General features: G+C 33.7%; 2 protein-coding genes across 5 annotated transcripts in view; both read left to right on the top strand.

Annotated features, from left to right (window-relative positions):
* Positions 1 to 7637, top strand: part of LOC123713294 — a 72296-nt gene extending 64659 nt beyond the window's left edge. Inside the window, exons 5-8 of the mRNA XM_045666897.1 lie at positions 19 to 108; positions 934 to 1098; positions 2817 to 2921; positions 7568 to 7637. Of these exons, the coding sequence (XP_045522853.1) occupies positions 19 to 108; positions 934 to 1098; positions 2817 to 2921; positions 7568 to 7637 (430 nt within the window). The remainder of the gene's footprint in view (positions 1 to 18; positions 109 to 933; positions 1099 to 2816; positions 2922 to 7567) is intronic.
* Positions 7638 to 8790: 1153 nt separating this feature from the next.
* The window catches only part of LOC123713107, a 28699-nt gene continuing 22276 nt past the window's right edge, over positions 8791 to 15213 (top strand). For all 4 annotated transcript variants that reach the window (XM_045666611.1, XM_045666612.1, XM_045666613.1 and 1 more), the window contains exons 1-10: positions 8791 to 8915; positions 9438 to 9615; positions 9738 to 9844; positions 10980 to 11113; positions 11470 to 12093; positions 12498 to 12689; positions 13254 to 13391; positions 13722 to 13889; positions 14101 to 14184; positions 14660 to 14810. In XM_045666611.1, coding sequence (XP_045522567.1) covers positions 8847 to 8915; positions 9438 to 9615; positions 9738 to 9844; positions 10980 to 11113; positions 11470 to 12093; positions 12498 to 12689; positions 13254 to 13391; positions 13722 to 13889; positions 14101 to 14184; positions 14660 to 14810 — 1845 coding nt within the window. In that variant the 5' untranslated portion in view covers positions 8791 to 8846. The remainder of the gene's footprint in view (positions 8916 to 9437; positions 9616 to 9737; positions 9845 to 10979; positions 11114 to 11469; positions 12094 to 12497; positions 12690 to 13253; positions 13392 to 13721; positions 13890 to 14100; positions 14185 to 14659; positions 14811 to 15213) is intronic.

The raw sequence follows: 15213 nt of genomic DNA, 5'->3' as shown, positions 1-15213 counted from the left end.
AAACATTTTCCATTACAGAGCGTCATTTCTATCCGTTTGTGTCCGACGGCGAGTGCCTTCCGAGGAGAATCTCAACACCGATTATGCGCCCATACAGCGGTATCCCAGGTAAAACGTTTTCCTTTTAAAAATGCAATACTTTTATTCAAATAGAGATTTAAATTTCTATTTCTTAGTAATACTTTTATATTTACGTCAAAATAAGTCTTTTGAGATGAATGATGAATTTGCTTTAAATATAATTAAAGTTGTGTACAATGTTAATCTGTGAATAGAATTTAAGATATTTGTTGAACTGACATTAATCAATATTCTAGAACTCGGTTTGTTGTGACTAAAAAGTCCTACACAGTTGCAATGTATGGATTGTAAAATCATACTGTCATTCAATGCATTGTAGCTCAAAACCCACACTCTTATATAAATCACAGTAAAATAATACGCGCGATACAGGTTGTTTCTAAAAAAGATAAGTTGCTGAAACGTGAGACTAAATCTTACAAAGTTTTTATTGGGTTTAATTGGATCAACGCCGTTTAAACCAGTGTTCTAACCTTTTATGTGCTTTGGCCCCACCTGAGATTCTAGAATTCGTATACCCATTTCTTCAATTAAATAATAGGTTCTAGGAAGAAATTACTAGGAAATTTTTAACAAAAAACAGTAAGTAAATTTTAGAACATAAGGATAAACTGAAATTCAAATTGAAATAATTTTAAGAAATTTTCAAATACAACATCCCCCCCCCTAACAATCAAATTGCCTCCCTGTGGGGTGTGGACCTCACATTTGGAAACACTTGTTTAAACATAACAAAGGATAGGATATCTTTATTAAAAAAAACGTTAAGTTACTTTAAACTCCAACAGTTTGAAAATATTGTTAACTGATACTGGGCATAGTCTTGTATTATGTATAAAAAATGTGTACTAGGTTCGGCCAACCTGCACCTCCACCGGCCGAGGTGTGTGCACATGATGCCGACTTGGAATGCTCATACTTTCGTCGGCGGCCACGCTCAGTGTGCGCACAACCTGACCCCAAACGCTACACCTGGATGCCAGAGGATGAAGACTTCACCCGGATGGAGTGGCCACAGTATATATTTTTTTAATAGCAAATTTCAATTATATAATTCATCTGTCCTTTTGAGCCACGGCGTGAACTCAATTTGATAGAGAGAGACGAACTATTAAAGACCTTACAGCGTTTGGTAGCCAAGATATTGATAGCCCAGGGATACCATTTCAGTGCCATATCTTAGGGCATGTTTTTATTAAACTATATTCCTGAAATGGTTTGAACCACTAATATGCTACAATCATTAAGAAATTTGCAAACATAGCTGTCAAGAGAGAACATCAAACTTATTTAAATTGCCTTATACTAAAAAGAAATCAATATGTATAATGACTACAATATTCTATAGCAAATTCAGATCAGCGCAACTAGTACAGTTCAACATACACAACACAACAGTATATGATAATATAGTGAAAACTCATTTGCTTTGAGGTGCCATTGGATACGTAATGAATACTTTTACGTAGACCTAAAAAAAATACTTGAAACTTGGAAAACAAATTCCTCATTTCCCATCATAAAACATCCTAACGACTTCCAAATTAAATTTTCATCTTTTATTTTAATTATAGCCAACATTATTCCGTAACATTAATTAAGCAAAATGTAATTCTGTTAATGAAGAGATTCTAAGTGGTAATTAACAATGGTCCAATATCGAAAAGATCTTTAATAGCTTAATAAAAGACTTTAGATACCACAAATTGAACTTAATGTTGTTCACTTTGGTAGAAATTTTTTCAACTTATTTAAAGAAGATATTAAAAATATTTTATCTATCGCCTCTCAATCCTGACATGTACGTTAAAATCCCGGCCGTACAACAATGAATTTTTCTTTGTATACAATTACTTTGGATCAGATAAACACCGCGAGGAAAAAGGCATATTTTAGACCTTAAGTCTTTGACATAGCAAACACAAAGTCTTCTACTAAAAAAATCAGTGGCACTACAAACTCTGAGCCTGTATTGTGATCGTTTGTTTATATTCTAAAAGGCAAGTAGGTGAACAGCTTTCTCTCTCTACACGCGGTTTTTTGCGTCCAATTTATGCCGATTTCCTCACGATGATTTCCTTCACCGTTCGAACGAGAGTTGAACACGCAGTGCGCACATCGAAAGTCAATGCACGGCCGTAGTTCGAACCTACGACCTATAAAAAAGATAATAATCGTTGAAGTTAGATATAATATAATATTGTTGAAGCATATTTATTGTAAAATATCCCCTAATCTTGACCACAGATATCTATTTTTATATACATAGTGTTAGTACTATTTCATATCTTACGTAAGGTATTTGTCTAAGCCGATCGAACCAGTTGATAGTTGAGCAAGGCTAGGCTTCTAAAACAATTTATGATATTTGCATAGACCCTAGGTGGCCAACGTCTTTTTTTTGATGTAATAGAAGGCAAACGGGCAGGAGGCTATGTTAAGTGATACCGCCGCCCATGGACACTCAGATTTCCAGAAGGTTCGCAAGTGAGTTGCCGGCCTTTGATCTAACATATCATATCTTAACTTATGACACTCGTCTCTTTCTGTCAAACTGTGTTTACGTCGAGATCTCTTAAGCGATTTAGTTTTTATTAAAAGTATGTTGGTCTCCATTATATGCGACCCTCAAGGAAAAAATCGATATTTATTTGCAAAAAATATCTAACATATGCGATAAAAATATAATAAAAACCTTTGTTGAAGCCTAAACAGACAATAAATTGTTCTTTCAGATCGGTAATAGAAGATAACGCGGGTTGGCCGCAAAATTACAGTGTCGATCAAATCGCTTCTGTAAGTCGGGGCGGCTCGCTTCCCCGGCCTCCTTCCATTATACCGTAAGTATTTTAACATTATATTCACCGCGTAATTCTTAAAACTATGTTATTAAGTAAAAAGTTTTAAAACAAACTAGGCTGCACCAATAAAATGTTTATCTATGGAATAAAAGTCTTGTCCTAATTAGCCAGGCGCGTGAAATATATTACAAAAAAATTAACTCTTATTCAAAGTTACATTACTTTAACTCTTCAAAACTAATACGAGTTCAGTGCATTAAATCAAATTCAATATATTAAACATACTGTTACAGTTATAATATATATGTTAATATTGTCCGAGCTTACAAAACGTGCACCAAGCTTCAACTCTCATAACGGTAATAAAATGTATTTTTAGTTTTCATCTTTACAGACACGAGGAAATTCAATAATTTGATTACTGTTTCCACAAATGGATTTTCCTTTGAAGGTTTCTACGAATTTAATTATGAAATAAAAATATGACTTATGAGAATATTGATAAATCAAAATGAAAATGTTTCTACGTGCTTTTTCTCGTTAATTAAATGTAAACGTAATATTTTCGTTGCGGAATAAAATAAATAAAAAAATGTGTTCGAAATACAATACATAACAACATTTTTTTATTAAACTGATAATAACATAGGATCCTCCTTTGTGTAGTAGTAAGGATTCAGTAAATAGTAATACGCAATAAAAAATGTTTTAAAGTATACCTACTTTATTTGTTAATAATTCACCTAGGGTTGTCTAGAAGAGATCGCTTGTTAGGGTTGTTAGGTTTGATGTATTATGTTATTTGGTTTTCCATAAATAAATAAACCAATAATCAACACACCAGCTAAACAGTTTAATCAACCTGTCGATGGACGATTTTCAAGAAGATTTCAACTAAGGCAAAAATAATTAAGTCTTTAATTTCTTTGAGTTAAAACCAAAAAGCTAATCTACCTAGTCCGGCTATAACTTCTGTTACAAAAACATGAATGAAGTCATATTGTTAAAATTTATACCTATTTATACATACATATTTATTAGAGACAAAGGCATAAAACCAAAAAAAAAATCGATTCGAAATGGCCACTTTTTGCTTTTTTACGGGCCAATTATCTGTTAGGCCACGAATCTATACATTTACGCACTGTTTCCGACGGAAATTTCGCCACTGCTTGCTGCGTAAGTGGAAAAAAAGAAGAGTTTTTATGTAACAGTATATAAGTACCTGTAATATTATGGCCATAAGGCCAGATTAGCTATTTACAAAATTTCTTACAAATATATTGATGCAAAACATAATTAAATTTTATTATAAATATTCATCACAGTTCTAGACTAAAGTAATATTTATTTTGCCTATATTTTATATTGTCGTAGAACCAGGTTAATCTTATTAAGTAGGGCTCTTTAAAAATAACAATAAACGCTATTTATTCGATTCCAAGAAACTTTGCTTTAGCTAGAAGTTCTCAATTACGTTATACCATTTTCTGTTCATTTATTACACGAAGTTGAAAATGAAATCAGTTAAATATTCACACTTGATTTATTCGTACTGAATTTATCGTGAAGAACAAAATCGATTAAGCAAACACAAAGAACTTACCACAAAAATATCTAATATCGAGTAGCTATTGTAATAAAAGTAGCGAATATATGTATGGAAAACGTACGTAGGCGTATCTAAACCGTTCAAATAACTGGCGAAACTGAAATTATGATATTGACAATATACTAGACTGAATAATTTTTGTCCTTTTATCGATTTAACATATTTTAACAATCACATTGCGTAACAATAATGTCCTTTGAGCTATAATCCTGTAATTATTACTAGTGAAGCGTAAGAGCATTGTATCGAACCATATTGTATTTCTAATACTACACAATTAGCATGCAAACTCTTGATTGACAGGTGATTTTAGAAGCCGTGTTCTGTGAGAGACTCTTGTTTGTATTATTGTTATTAATACTTGTTTTAAACAAAGTGTAGTGTTAATAACACCAATGCTACAATATCGGGGTTATGCAAAGGTCATTGAATGCTTTTTGTTTTTCGACAAGAATTTGCCCTTCAACGCAAATACTTCCCACTGAAGAAGTATTTCCGAACCAATTCGACTTAGGGTTCTTCAAGAAAAGAGCGTTATTCTTAAAATGCCGGCAACGCGCTCTCGAGCCTTCTGGCAGTGTGAGCGTCCATGTGCGGCAGTTTCACTTAACATCAGGTAAGCCTCTTGCCCGTCAGCCTCCTGTAAAATAAAAAAAAATTGCGTAGTAACATAAGTATCATTTACAAATTATATCTTTGACAATACCGAGTTATATGAAAAACTCATACAAGGCATAATTTTTGAATAGTTGTATAGTGGTATAATAATGTATTATAAGCTTTCCCATGAGCATAGTTCTTTTATTGGAATTTTTACATAAAATATGTATCTAACTATTAACCATAGATGTTTTGACCAACTTAATAACAAATATAACGCCGAATTTAGTCTATGGAAACCGATCTATCAATTCATCAATGTCCTTTACGATGTTGCCAATCGAATCGAATCAAAGCTAATGATGCGTCCATTACCCATACATATTCTATCCACAATACATAATGAGCATGTATCATTAAAGCTTCGAGCTGCGAACAGCAGTGCTACTGTGTAAAACCGATACGGCCTTAATGGGTTCTTTGCAACAAACTGCCGACACCTAACGATAAAACTTCTTTTTTATGTAACAAGACAAACGGACTAGAGGCTCACCTGATGATAAGTGATACCGCCGCCCATGGACACTTTCAATGCCAGACGGCTCGTAACTCGGCCAGCCTTTTAAGAATTGGTACGCTCTTTTCTTAAAGGACCGTAAGTCGAATTGGTTCGGAAATACTTCAGGGGGCATCTGGTTCCACATATTGGTGGTACGCTGCAAACTGCCTTAAGAAACGCTCAGTTGTAGAACGACGGATGTCGAGGTGATACGCATGTTATTTTGTATTTTGCCTTAACGTCCGATGATGGAACTCAGCTGAAAGCATAGGTCAGAGAGAACACTACAACACTACTCCAAGTGAGGACGAATTTTCGCTTTTTAAATTTGCAAACGGTAGCCCGGAGTGAAGTACTGTCGCCTAGAAACTGAACATTATTCGATATGTCAACTCCCAATATTCCGATTCTAGTTGAGGCTTTAAGGACAGTTTCTTCAAACAGGGGTTTTTGACGGAAATCTGTGTTTTCTTAAGATAAAATTGGACTAGATTTAGACTACCCCAGTCCGACACTCCATGTAGCCGAGTTTCGATTTCAAACACAAGTTGGTGTTCACAGGAACACAGACTCAATGACCTGCCCACTTAGCTGAAGCTTAAAGGCACTCTCACTAGAAAAGAGTTGACTAATTGCGCTGGTTAAATATCCTGTCACAGGTTATTTCACCAGTAGGCAATGGGGTCGACACGTCCCCACGCTGATAGATTTAAAGTGGTTTCAATATCGGAAGTAAAATGTGTCTCAAATATGTAATAAATTTGAAGTCTCTACTGATAGCTACTGATCTTCATTGAAGCTGTTGACCTCGTTCGTTGACCTGAAAATAAGCTTAATTTAATATTCATTAATTTCTCATGTTTGAATGCATGGTTGTCATATTGTATGACTATATTTACTAAAGTATTATATTTAAATTTATAATTATGTCGTATTTTCGTCGCCGTCGTTTATTTGTGGCTAGGCAACAACATTTTGTTAGGATAAAACATTCAACTTATAATGCAATACTCTGATAAATGCATTATGGAAAATATGGGTTCACACAATTGTTATGAACTTAAAATTGCTTATGTTTGGAAATACTCGTAACTTATATAAATAACTTATTTTCATTGTTGAGTGTTCTCGCCAGATTGTGTAAAATCTCACTAAGCTTATTTTAAGAATTGATTATAAGCTACTTATGAAATATGTTTATATTTGGCAGATCATACATCTCCGTATCTATGCTTTTCATTGCTACACACTGCCTTATCTAGTATAGTTTAATTAATCGCTTACACCTCATGAATGGATTGATACACATTCTAATGATGTTAAAAGTACACTTTTATTAAAGAACTTGCGGCAAACGGGCAGGCATGGACACTTTTAATGCCAGAGGGCTCGCGAGTGCATTGCCGGCCTTTTAACAATTAGTAATCTTTTCTTAAAGGATCCTATGTCAAATTGGTTTGGAAATACTTCAGTGGGCAGTTAGTTCCAAATAGTGCTGGTTTTAAGTTGTGGAACGACAGACGTCGATGTGTTACAGGTGGAATTTCATATTCAGCCTCGACGTCCGATTATAAAAACATAGTTATTAAGAAAGACATTATTATTATATAAAAAAAATATTATTAAGATTGTTTAATTATTATTTCCACAACGAAGCGTTATTATAATTTTGAATTAAACTATATTTTACATTTAATATCAACCTGACGAGCTTAATATTATTTCCACCAAGTTAATTACGTCTTTCATTTATTTTTATTTTATTTGTCTAGGTTAAAAATAATAAGGAATCACCATTGACAAATCAAGCATAATATTAAAATTCAGACCTATCAAATTACCATTTTGTACCCATAGTCGCAAAGCTTTTAGAGCTTAAAGCGCACAGTATTAAGGATTATTGCAATGTTCCAGCTGTCCCGCCCACACACCAATACCACCGCCTCCCCCGCCACCACCACTCACCATACCACCGCACAGGTAACGTAACTCATCTGCCACTATCATTACATCACATAGTTTAATTACGTAGTCAGGGTCTTTGGGTAAACTGCATGAGACATAAGGTAAACGTCTTATATCACATATAAATATGATGTTATAAAGTAACGATTGTGTGTGTAAGACTGATAAAATATAGGATAGTCTAATAGTGTTTTTGTTTTACTTGGTTTGGTAGACAAATATAATTTGTATTATCAACAAAAATTCAATGGAATGTAAAATTTATCTTGACATATCTGCCATAAATCTTAGTGGTAACAAACGAAAAAGTTCAGTTGCACTATCAAAAGCACAACATAGTGTTTCGACTCATTATTGAGTTGTTACCTATAGTAACATAGTTTCACTTTTGGAAATGATATCTATCTCTTTGAATTCTGTTCCTAATATAAAATATTTTAAAAAAAATCTCGATTTCTGTTAATCTCCAGAAGCAATTTTGTATCCTAATGCGTAATCTCAATTAAGAAATTCAATAGACAGTTTATCGCTGCACTGTAGTATGCACTGAAGTACGGAGAAATTGCCTTTAAAGATGTGTATGCAAAATTTTAAACAAATATAATAATACCTACATTGAATCTTAATTTGTCCTGAAATTACCTATATTGACGTAATTATTAAAGAATTTTTATAAATACAATTTATTTTTGGTTTTAAAAATTTACCCGCCTTAGACTTCGTATCACATAAGTTTCTGTAAATGCTTCTGTACTTCTTGAATATTTTTGCAGGACAGTTTAATTTACCAACTTCTTTAGAAACACGGTAACGCTTTAAGCTTCAAGCTGTGTAGAAATATCATTTTATGAATGCAAAATCTCTATTTACGAATTTTAGTTAAATGGTTGAGTTCAGAATCGAAGCTTATAACTAAGTATCCCGTATGTCAAAACGTTGACATAACTAATGCCCTTAATTGTCGAGAAGTATACAATTTAATATTCGAATATGTTGAATGTTATATGTGTCTCAATATACTTATAATGGTTTGTAAATACCACCCAACTCTGTACTTCCAAAAATAGGTGCAGTTACCTAAATGAAAGCAGCCCCATATTTTTTAAACACTTTATAAAAACAATCCTCAAGAATAATATCTTTCTGTATTGCGATCTATTATTATTACAGGACAAAACATGTATCCTTCGCTCGCTCGCACACCCTGACGACCTTTGACGACTCAGTGATGCCCGCAGCCGTTAGCGGAAACCGCTACCGGAACTGCGAGAGGCTGATCGATGGACGTGTTGTTAGGGTTCGTAAACAAACTATAAATAATTTTTCATGGGACATTTGGTGTCATAAGTATTTTTATTATAACTTCTTATCATCTAGACATAAATAATGGGTTTTGATAAGCGTCTTATGTATAGCTCAAAATAAATGTATTAACTTCGTATAACTTTTCAAAATTAAGAGGCGGAAATAATAAACTACAGTATGTAACTAAAGCAATATTGTACTGGTTACAAAATACGTAGACACCTAGTGAGACTTGTTAGTTTACTAAAATATAGATAAATAAAATAATCAGTTTACTATAATTTTGCTGTTATCAAGAGCACTTAGAGGAAACTATATGCTGATGTTGGATAACTAAGTACCTTATTTGATGTATCAATTTTGCACACTATTTCGTTCAGATGTTACATTACGTTCTCTACTTAGTACATACTTAGTACGTACCTAAATATCATATCAGGATAGTTTTTATATTATATTTGTCTTATTATAAAATGTGTAGTTGGTACAATTACAAAAATCTTTGTAATTACAGCCTGATAACAAAGCATACGCGACGCTGCCGGTAATGTTCCAGCCATTCGCTCCCTACCCGCAATTTGTTGCGCCTGCTCCGGTGCATTACCCTCCAATTGCACCAATGTCTGCCCCAATCCCTGCCACTTCGCTGCCGAGACCGACACAGACTGAACCCGCCAAAGTACTAGTGTTAGGTAAGTGTTCTCGTTTTATCTGATTCGCAAAATTTAGTCAAAAATGTTTAATACAAGAATATGCCCTTACTATAAATCTTTGTGTGTTATAAGTAAAGGTTCTCACTTATACCTGATTTCAGACACATTAAAGAAAGGCGTTATGAGAACACAAGCAACACAAACTGAAGCAAGTTTGGGAAAGAAAACCACAAACTATTTGTCTCTCAGTCCAAGAACAATTAAGAGGGTGCGTATTGTACTTTCTATGAACAAAATTATTATACTCATTATCTCGACACCTGCCATAGTCAAATATTTCACAGTCCATTTTGCGGAGTCCGCTGGAGCATTGTCGTGGGTCATTGAAGAAGACAATTTTTTTCCAAGACAACAGGCAAACAGCGATTGACATACCAGTCTGCACTAACTGTTCTTCCATCTTCTACAACATCTGTCGCGAAATGACCTTTCCGACCAAAGAATGAGACAATCATATTTTTTCATTGACATCTTCCTTTCTTTACCTTAGTTGGCCGATCCTTGAAAGGAAACACCCACTGAGCTGATTGTCTTTTGGTTTCGGGTTCGTAGCAATATATCCAGCTTTCATCACCTGTGATGAACCTGTGTGTGTGTGATGTGAAATTGAGTTGACAGCATTTGAGTCACCGCTGTTAAAGTCAACAATTACGACACCAGTTACGCCTAAATGTTCGTTATATATTTTTTGAACTTGACTCTTACTAATGCCTAGGCTTGCTCATATCAGCTGATAGGTCTTCATCACTCTCTTAACTTCATCTATCATGCGTCGCACAGCACTGATGTTGTCTTCTGTAGTCTCTGTTAAGAGACGTCCCTCACGCGGATAATCATTGAGATTTTTACGTCCACGCTTAAACTCGTTAAACCAATCATAAATAGTGGCACGAGATGGGGCTTCATTAAGAAATGCTAATCGCAACCTATCATAGCTTTGTTGTTGAGTAAGCCCACAACGAAAGTCATAATAAATAATTGACGTGTTGCGTTAGGTTCATTTTCACGTGTAACAAGAGTTTTAAATTTGCCGCCAATTAACAAAAACAAATGATTATAATATACTACGTAAGGTTACCAAAGAGTTCTTTAATTTAATTTATAACGTTTTTATTAGCAATGTTTCTATCTGGCCAGCTCAAACATTTTCAGTGTTACCCACGTATTAGAAATACAAGCCAGTCAAAAAGTAAGCTTAATTTAAATTATTTTACTTAAATTTTATTAAATTACTTAAATTAAATTAAAGCAGAATAAGGTAAAATAAAGTGGCCTTTAAAAGTTTAAGAAGACACATCTGAAATTCGTGATAACTTGTTAATATTATTATTAATACGTTTCAGGTCAAAATGGTAGCAGCTGGCGTACAAACAAATGGTATCACAGTAGGTGCTAGAAGATTGACAAAATCATTTTCTGAGGTTGGAGGTGATCGACTGACAGGCGCTCACGATGAAGTTGCTGCTGCTATTGAAAGGTATATTTTGCTTCGTTAAATGCCTCCTTACATAAGTTTTGGTTTATCGCTATGTGTACTCTGTGGTCAAGATATTTATCCTATATGGAAATGGTTTTAAGGCTTTAAGATTTCCATGGAAACAGAAGGTATGTCGTATTTGAGTGTAAAAAGAATTTTGATTAAAAGTTTGAAGAATAATAACATATACCACTAAACAAGTACTTATACTGCTTAATGTTCAATTCAGGTCATTGAGTATTGGGAATCGTATTGGTTATATCTAATCAAAATATTAGATAAATTAACCGACAATCTAAAACTGGTATACAATACTAATTTAATTTTTAGTATAATTTACTATTTAAATATTTCAGTATTATCACGGGTGAGCATGAAAAACTACACAGAACACAATCAGAAGAACCACCTCGTTCCCCTCATTCACCCACACCCATTTCACCATTACAAAGAGGCGACTCGGATGACGTCACGTCATGCTCCATCAAATCCGTAGCTTCCTCTCAAATAGACAAATCCTCAGAACTTAGTGCACTTCAAAAACAAGCCCAAGAATATTTCCAACAAAACTTCCAATTTATTCACGAAAGCGATAGAGACGACACTATTGATGATGACATCGAAAACATAGAAAAAAGTATGGCGTTAAACAGACGGAATTTAGAGTATTTGCAGCAAGAGATCGCTAAACAGGCGAAAATCGATAAATCATTAAGATCGATATTATCAAAGAGCACAAGTGACGCTTCGCAAAAGACTACAAATTCCCATCCATTATCTAAGACATCGACATTTCAATCAGAACCATCCACTGAGACATCGGTGACGACCACTGACGATAGTGAGAAGAATGAAAAGGAAATTATCATTGATTTTGAGCCAAGGCCTGATGATGAAGCCATTCCTTTCACAACACTTCGAAGGAAAAACAAGAGAATTCTACAAAAAACTTTGTCCGAAGGAGAAATTTTGCTAGATGCGTGAGTATCTTTAGTATGTAATAGAAAATAATTACCAACTAGGTTTAAACGAGGTTTTTTATTATTCTCTATTTTCCTTTAGGATTCGGTATCCTGCTTATTGGTACCAGATTTTTTACATATTCTTCACGTGAAGATATTTTTCTGCATCCCTTACTAACATTACTGGCTTTTTAAAATTAATAATTGTAAACTTAAATCTATCTCTGGGCTGATTATACTTGTGTATTACTCCTAGATGCTACTTCCAGACATTAAAACCCTTTTCCTACGTAATAGGTACAAACGTGCAGGCGGGAAGAATAATCTATGAAAATTAGAAAAAAATAAATTAAGTTAAGAAAATAGATTAAGTTAATTAAGATTAAGAATTAAGTACGTTTAAGAAACAATTGAATTTTCAGGCGAAAAACTGAAATTTCATCTAGCGATGGTGGAAAAGATGCACCAATAATTATGTCCACAAGTCAAGAAAATATGACGAGAGAAGATCGAGAGAGAGAAGCAACATATAAACAGTACATTGCTCAAAATTATGACGAAACACCTATTAAGGATGAAGGCATCTTTCCATTTGAACCCGATGGATCCTTTAGGTATGGCTAATATTAATTTATGACGCCTCAATGCACATAACGCACGTAATTTTACTTAAAACACGAATATTGTTCACGGAATAGATAAATGTAAACACCGCAAGCCTGCCGCAAACAAAAAGCGTAATTATCAAACTCGAAAACTCAAATTTTTCAATACAAGTGAAATTGTAAAAGCCATAGCGGCCACTGATGAAACTGGTCCTAATACAAACTCGATCAAATTCCAATCTTATTTATCTTTTCCGTGATTTATTCCATGCTTTAAGTTCTTGAGCCGTAAAAGGATTAAAAAATTACTTTAGAACAATTATCTTACTACTACTATCTATCTACTACTAACTGTTTTAAATATGAGTGTTATTTATCTAAAACTCCGTAGAACTTTTATCTCTATAGACATTACTTTTCTCGCGTATCCCTTCACGGCTTAGAATATCGAGCATGGAATAACAATAAAGGGTATGGAGTTACTATTCGGCTTTAGTATAAGCATAGTCATTTTCAATCTATAAAAATAATGCTTGCCTTATTCACGTTTCATTCATGTAATTCTCTTCTTAGTTCTTCAGAAGGCAATGCTCCATATGAAGACTTTCATGAAAAATATATTAGTTACAAGCATGATTCATTTAGAATTCGGAGCGTTAGCTTTGAAGATAGAACAGAAAGTATTCACCGAGAGGATAATCTCCAAGACAGGTTGGTGTTAAATGCTAGCTTTATTTGGCTTCTTTAAGCTTGCTTATAGCTTGGTTTAACTTTCACATTTCAATTAAGTGTATATTTAATACCATCTGGAGATAAATAATGATTAATAAGCATTATTCTTTAAATAAAAAATAACAATACAATACAATACAATATTTATTAAAGGATTTTTGCTAAATAAAGGCATTCCATCCAAATTAAATTCGAACTAAGGTAAAAAGATTAAGAAAAATATTACGAAGTGTCGTTAGACAATAAATTATTATCTTTACTATTTTCCAAGAAACACTTAAAAATAGAGGTTACTTAATGTAATTTCAGTACGGCGAAATCGAGTCCTACTTCACCGGAAGTAGAAAAACAAGAGATAGATGAAGAAGAAAAAGAGAAAACTATCCCGTCAGCGAATAGTCTAACTAAAATTCTTGCACCGTTAGAAAAAAAATCACCCTCAGCATCCAATGAATCATTGACTGTCGATCACAGCAGGTAATGATCTAATTAAATACAGGGAAGAAGATGACAACACTACAACTGTATTAACAATATCACTAAACTAGAATTTTAGAAATTTAGTAATATAAGTAGACCTTGCGATAAGCGATCATTTTCTGGTAAATACTTTTTAGATTTTTGTTTATTGCTCTTTCGCCATTTTTACATTTCTCCTCATCATCATAATGTTGTTTCATAATTACAGAGACCACTCGGACGGCTTATGGAATGAATCTCAAACGACTGTATTACAAATAGACTCTGGGACAGACAACGGTACAGTCATCAGGTAAGGCTAAGATATGCTTATGTTAAAGTAAGTAGTATAGTAGCTTTTCGTATACTTTTAATTACGTATTCCTATAAAAAAGTAGTACATGTGACGTCAGGTGTAGGTGTCTCGTCCCAACACAGAATGCCTTAATACAAAAACTATCATTAAGTATGCGTAAAGAGAACTGACGCAACGTTTATACGAACTAACATTCTAACGCGTCATTTATGAATGATGACTTTTATTTTATTAATATTTTAAAGACGAGTACTGTCAAACTATAATGACGTAAGCGTGTTATCAATATAACAATTGAGGTCATTTAATTCTGCAGCGACCTCAATAAAAATAAGTATACTTTTTTACCTTATTCCTATGTAAATATAGAGGCCTAGGCATATGTACTAAAGTCTAGAGTCTAGTCTAGTGGAATATTTTCTTTTATTTATAATCAAAATGTGTATGAATAATATTTTATTGTTAATTGCAGTTCGTCCGACCTTAGCTCATTGGCAGCATCTCCTGGAGCATTGGCATTATTAACGCCAACATCACGAAGGAAACAATTACTTTTATTACAGCATCAACAAAGATCCTCGTTAGATACTGATGCTTTAGATGAAGAATTTGATGCTTCCCAAGTAAGATCGTATTATTTGCGTATATTAGTTTATCAATGACTGAGAAAGGGATAATCTTATCTTAAAATTTTGAGTTGGAAAGCTACGGAGAAAGATGATTAGTTAATACCAACAACATACTGATATAATATCAAAGTCAAAAATTGTTTATTCATATAGATAACACAATGTACACTTACGAACGTCAATACAAAATAAATATACATTAAATGCTTCTAATTTTACATTTACTGCCAGTTCACAAATCAAGGGCGTAGAACGGAAGAGAAGAACTGGCAATAAACTCTGCACCACTCTTTTCAATCGCCATTTTTTGTTTTTGTTTTACACAACATTTGTAACGAGTTGCAACCATCACACCATGTTCCACATGACATCAGCAGGAGGCATAGTGAAATAGGAG

This window comes from Pieris brassicae, chromosome 8 (assembly GCF_905147105.1).
Source record: "Pieris brassicae chromosome 8, ilPieBrab1.1, whole genome shotgun sequence".
Taxonomy (NCBI): Eukaryota; Metazoa; Arthropoda; class Insecta; order Lepidoptera; family Pieridae; genus Pieris; species Pieris brassicae.
The sequence above is the reverse complement of the archived record's forward strand: the minus strand, read 5'-3'. Positions and strand labels throughout refer to the sequence as shown.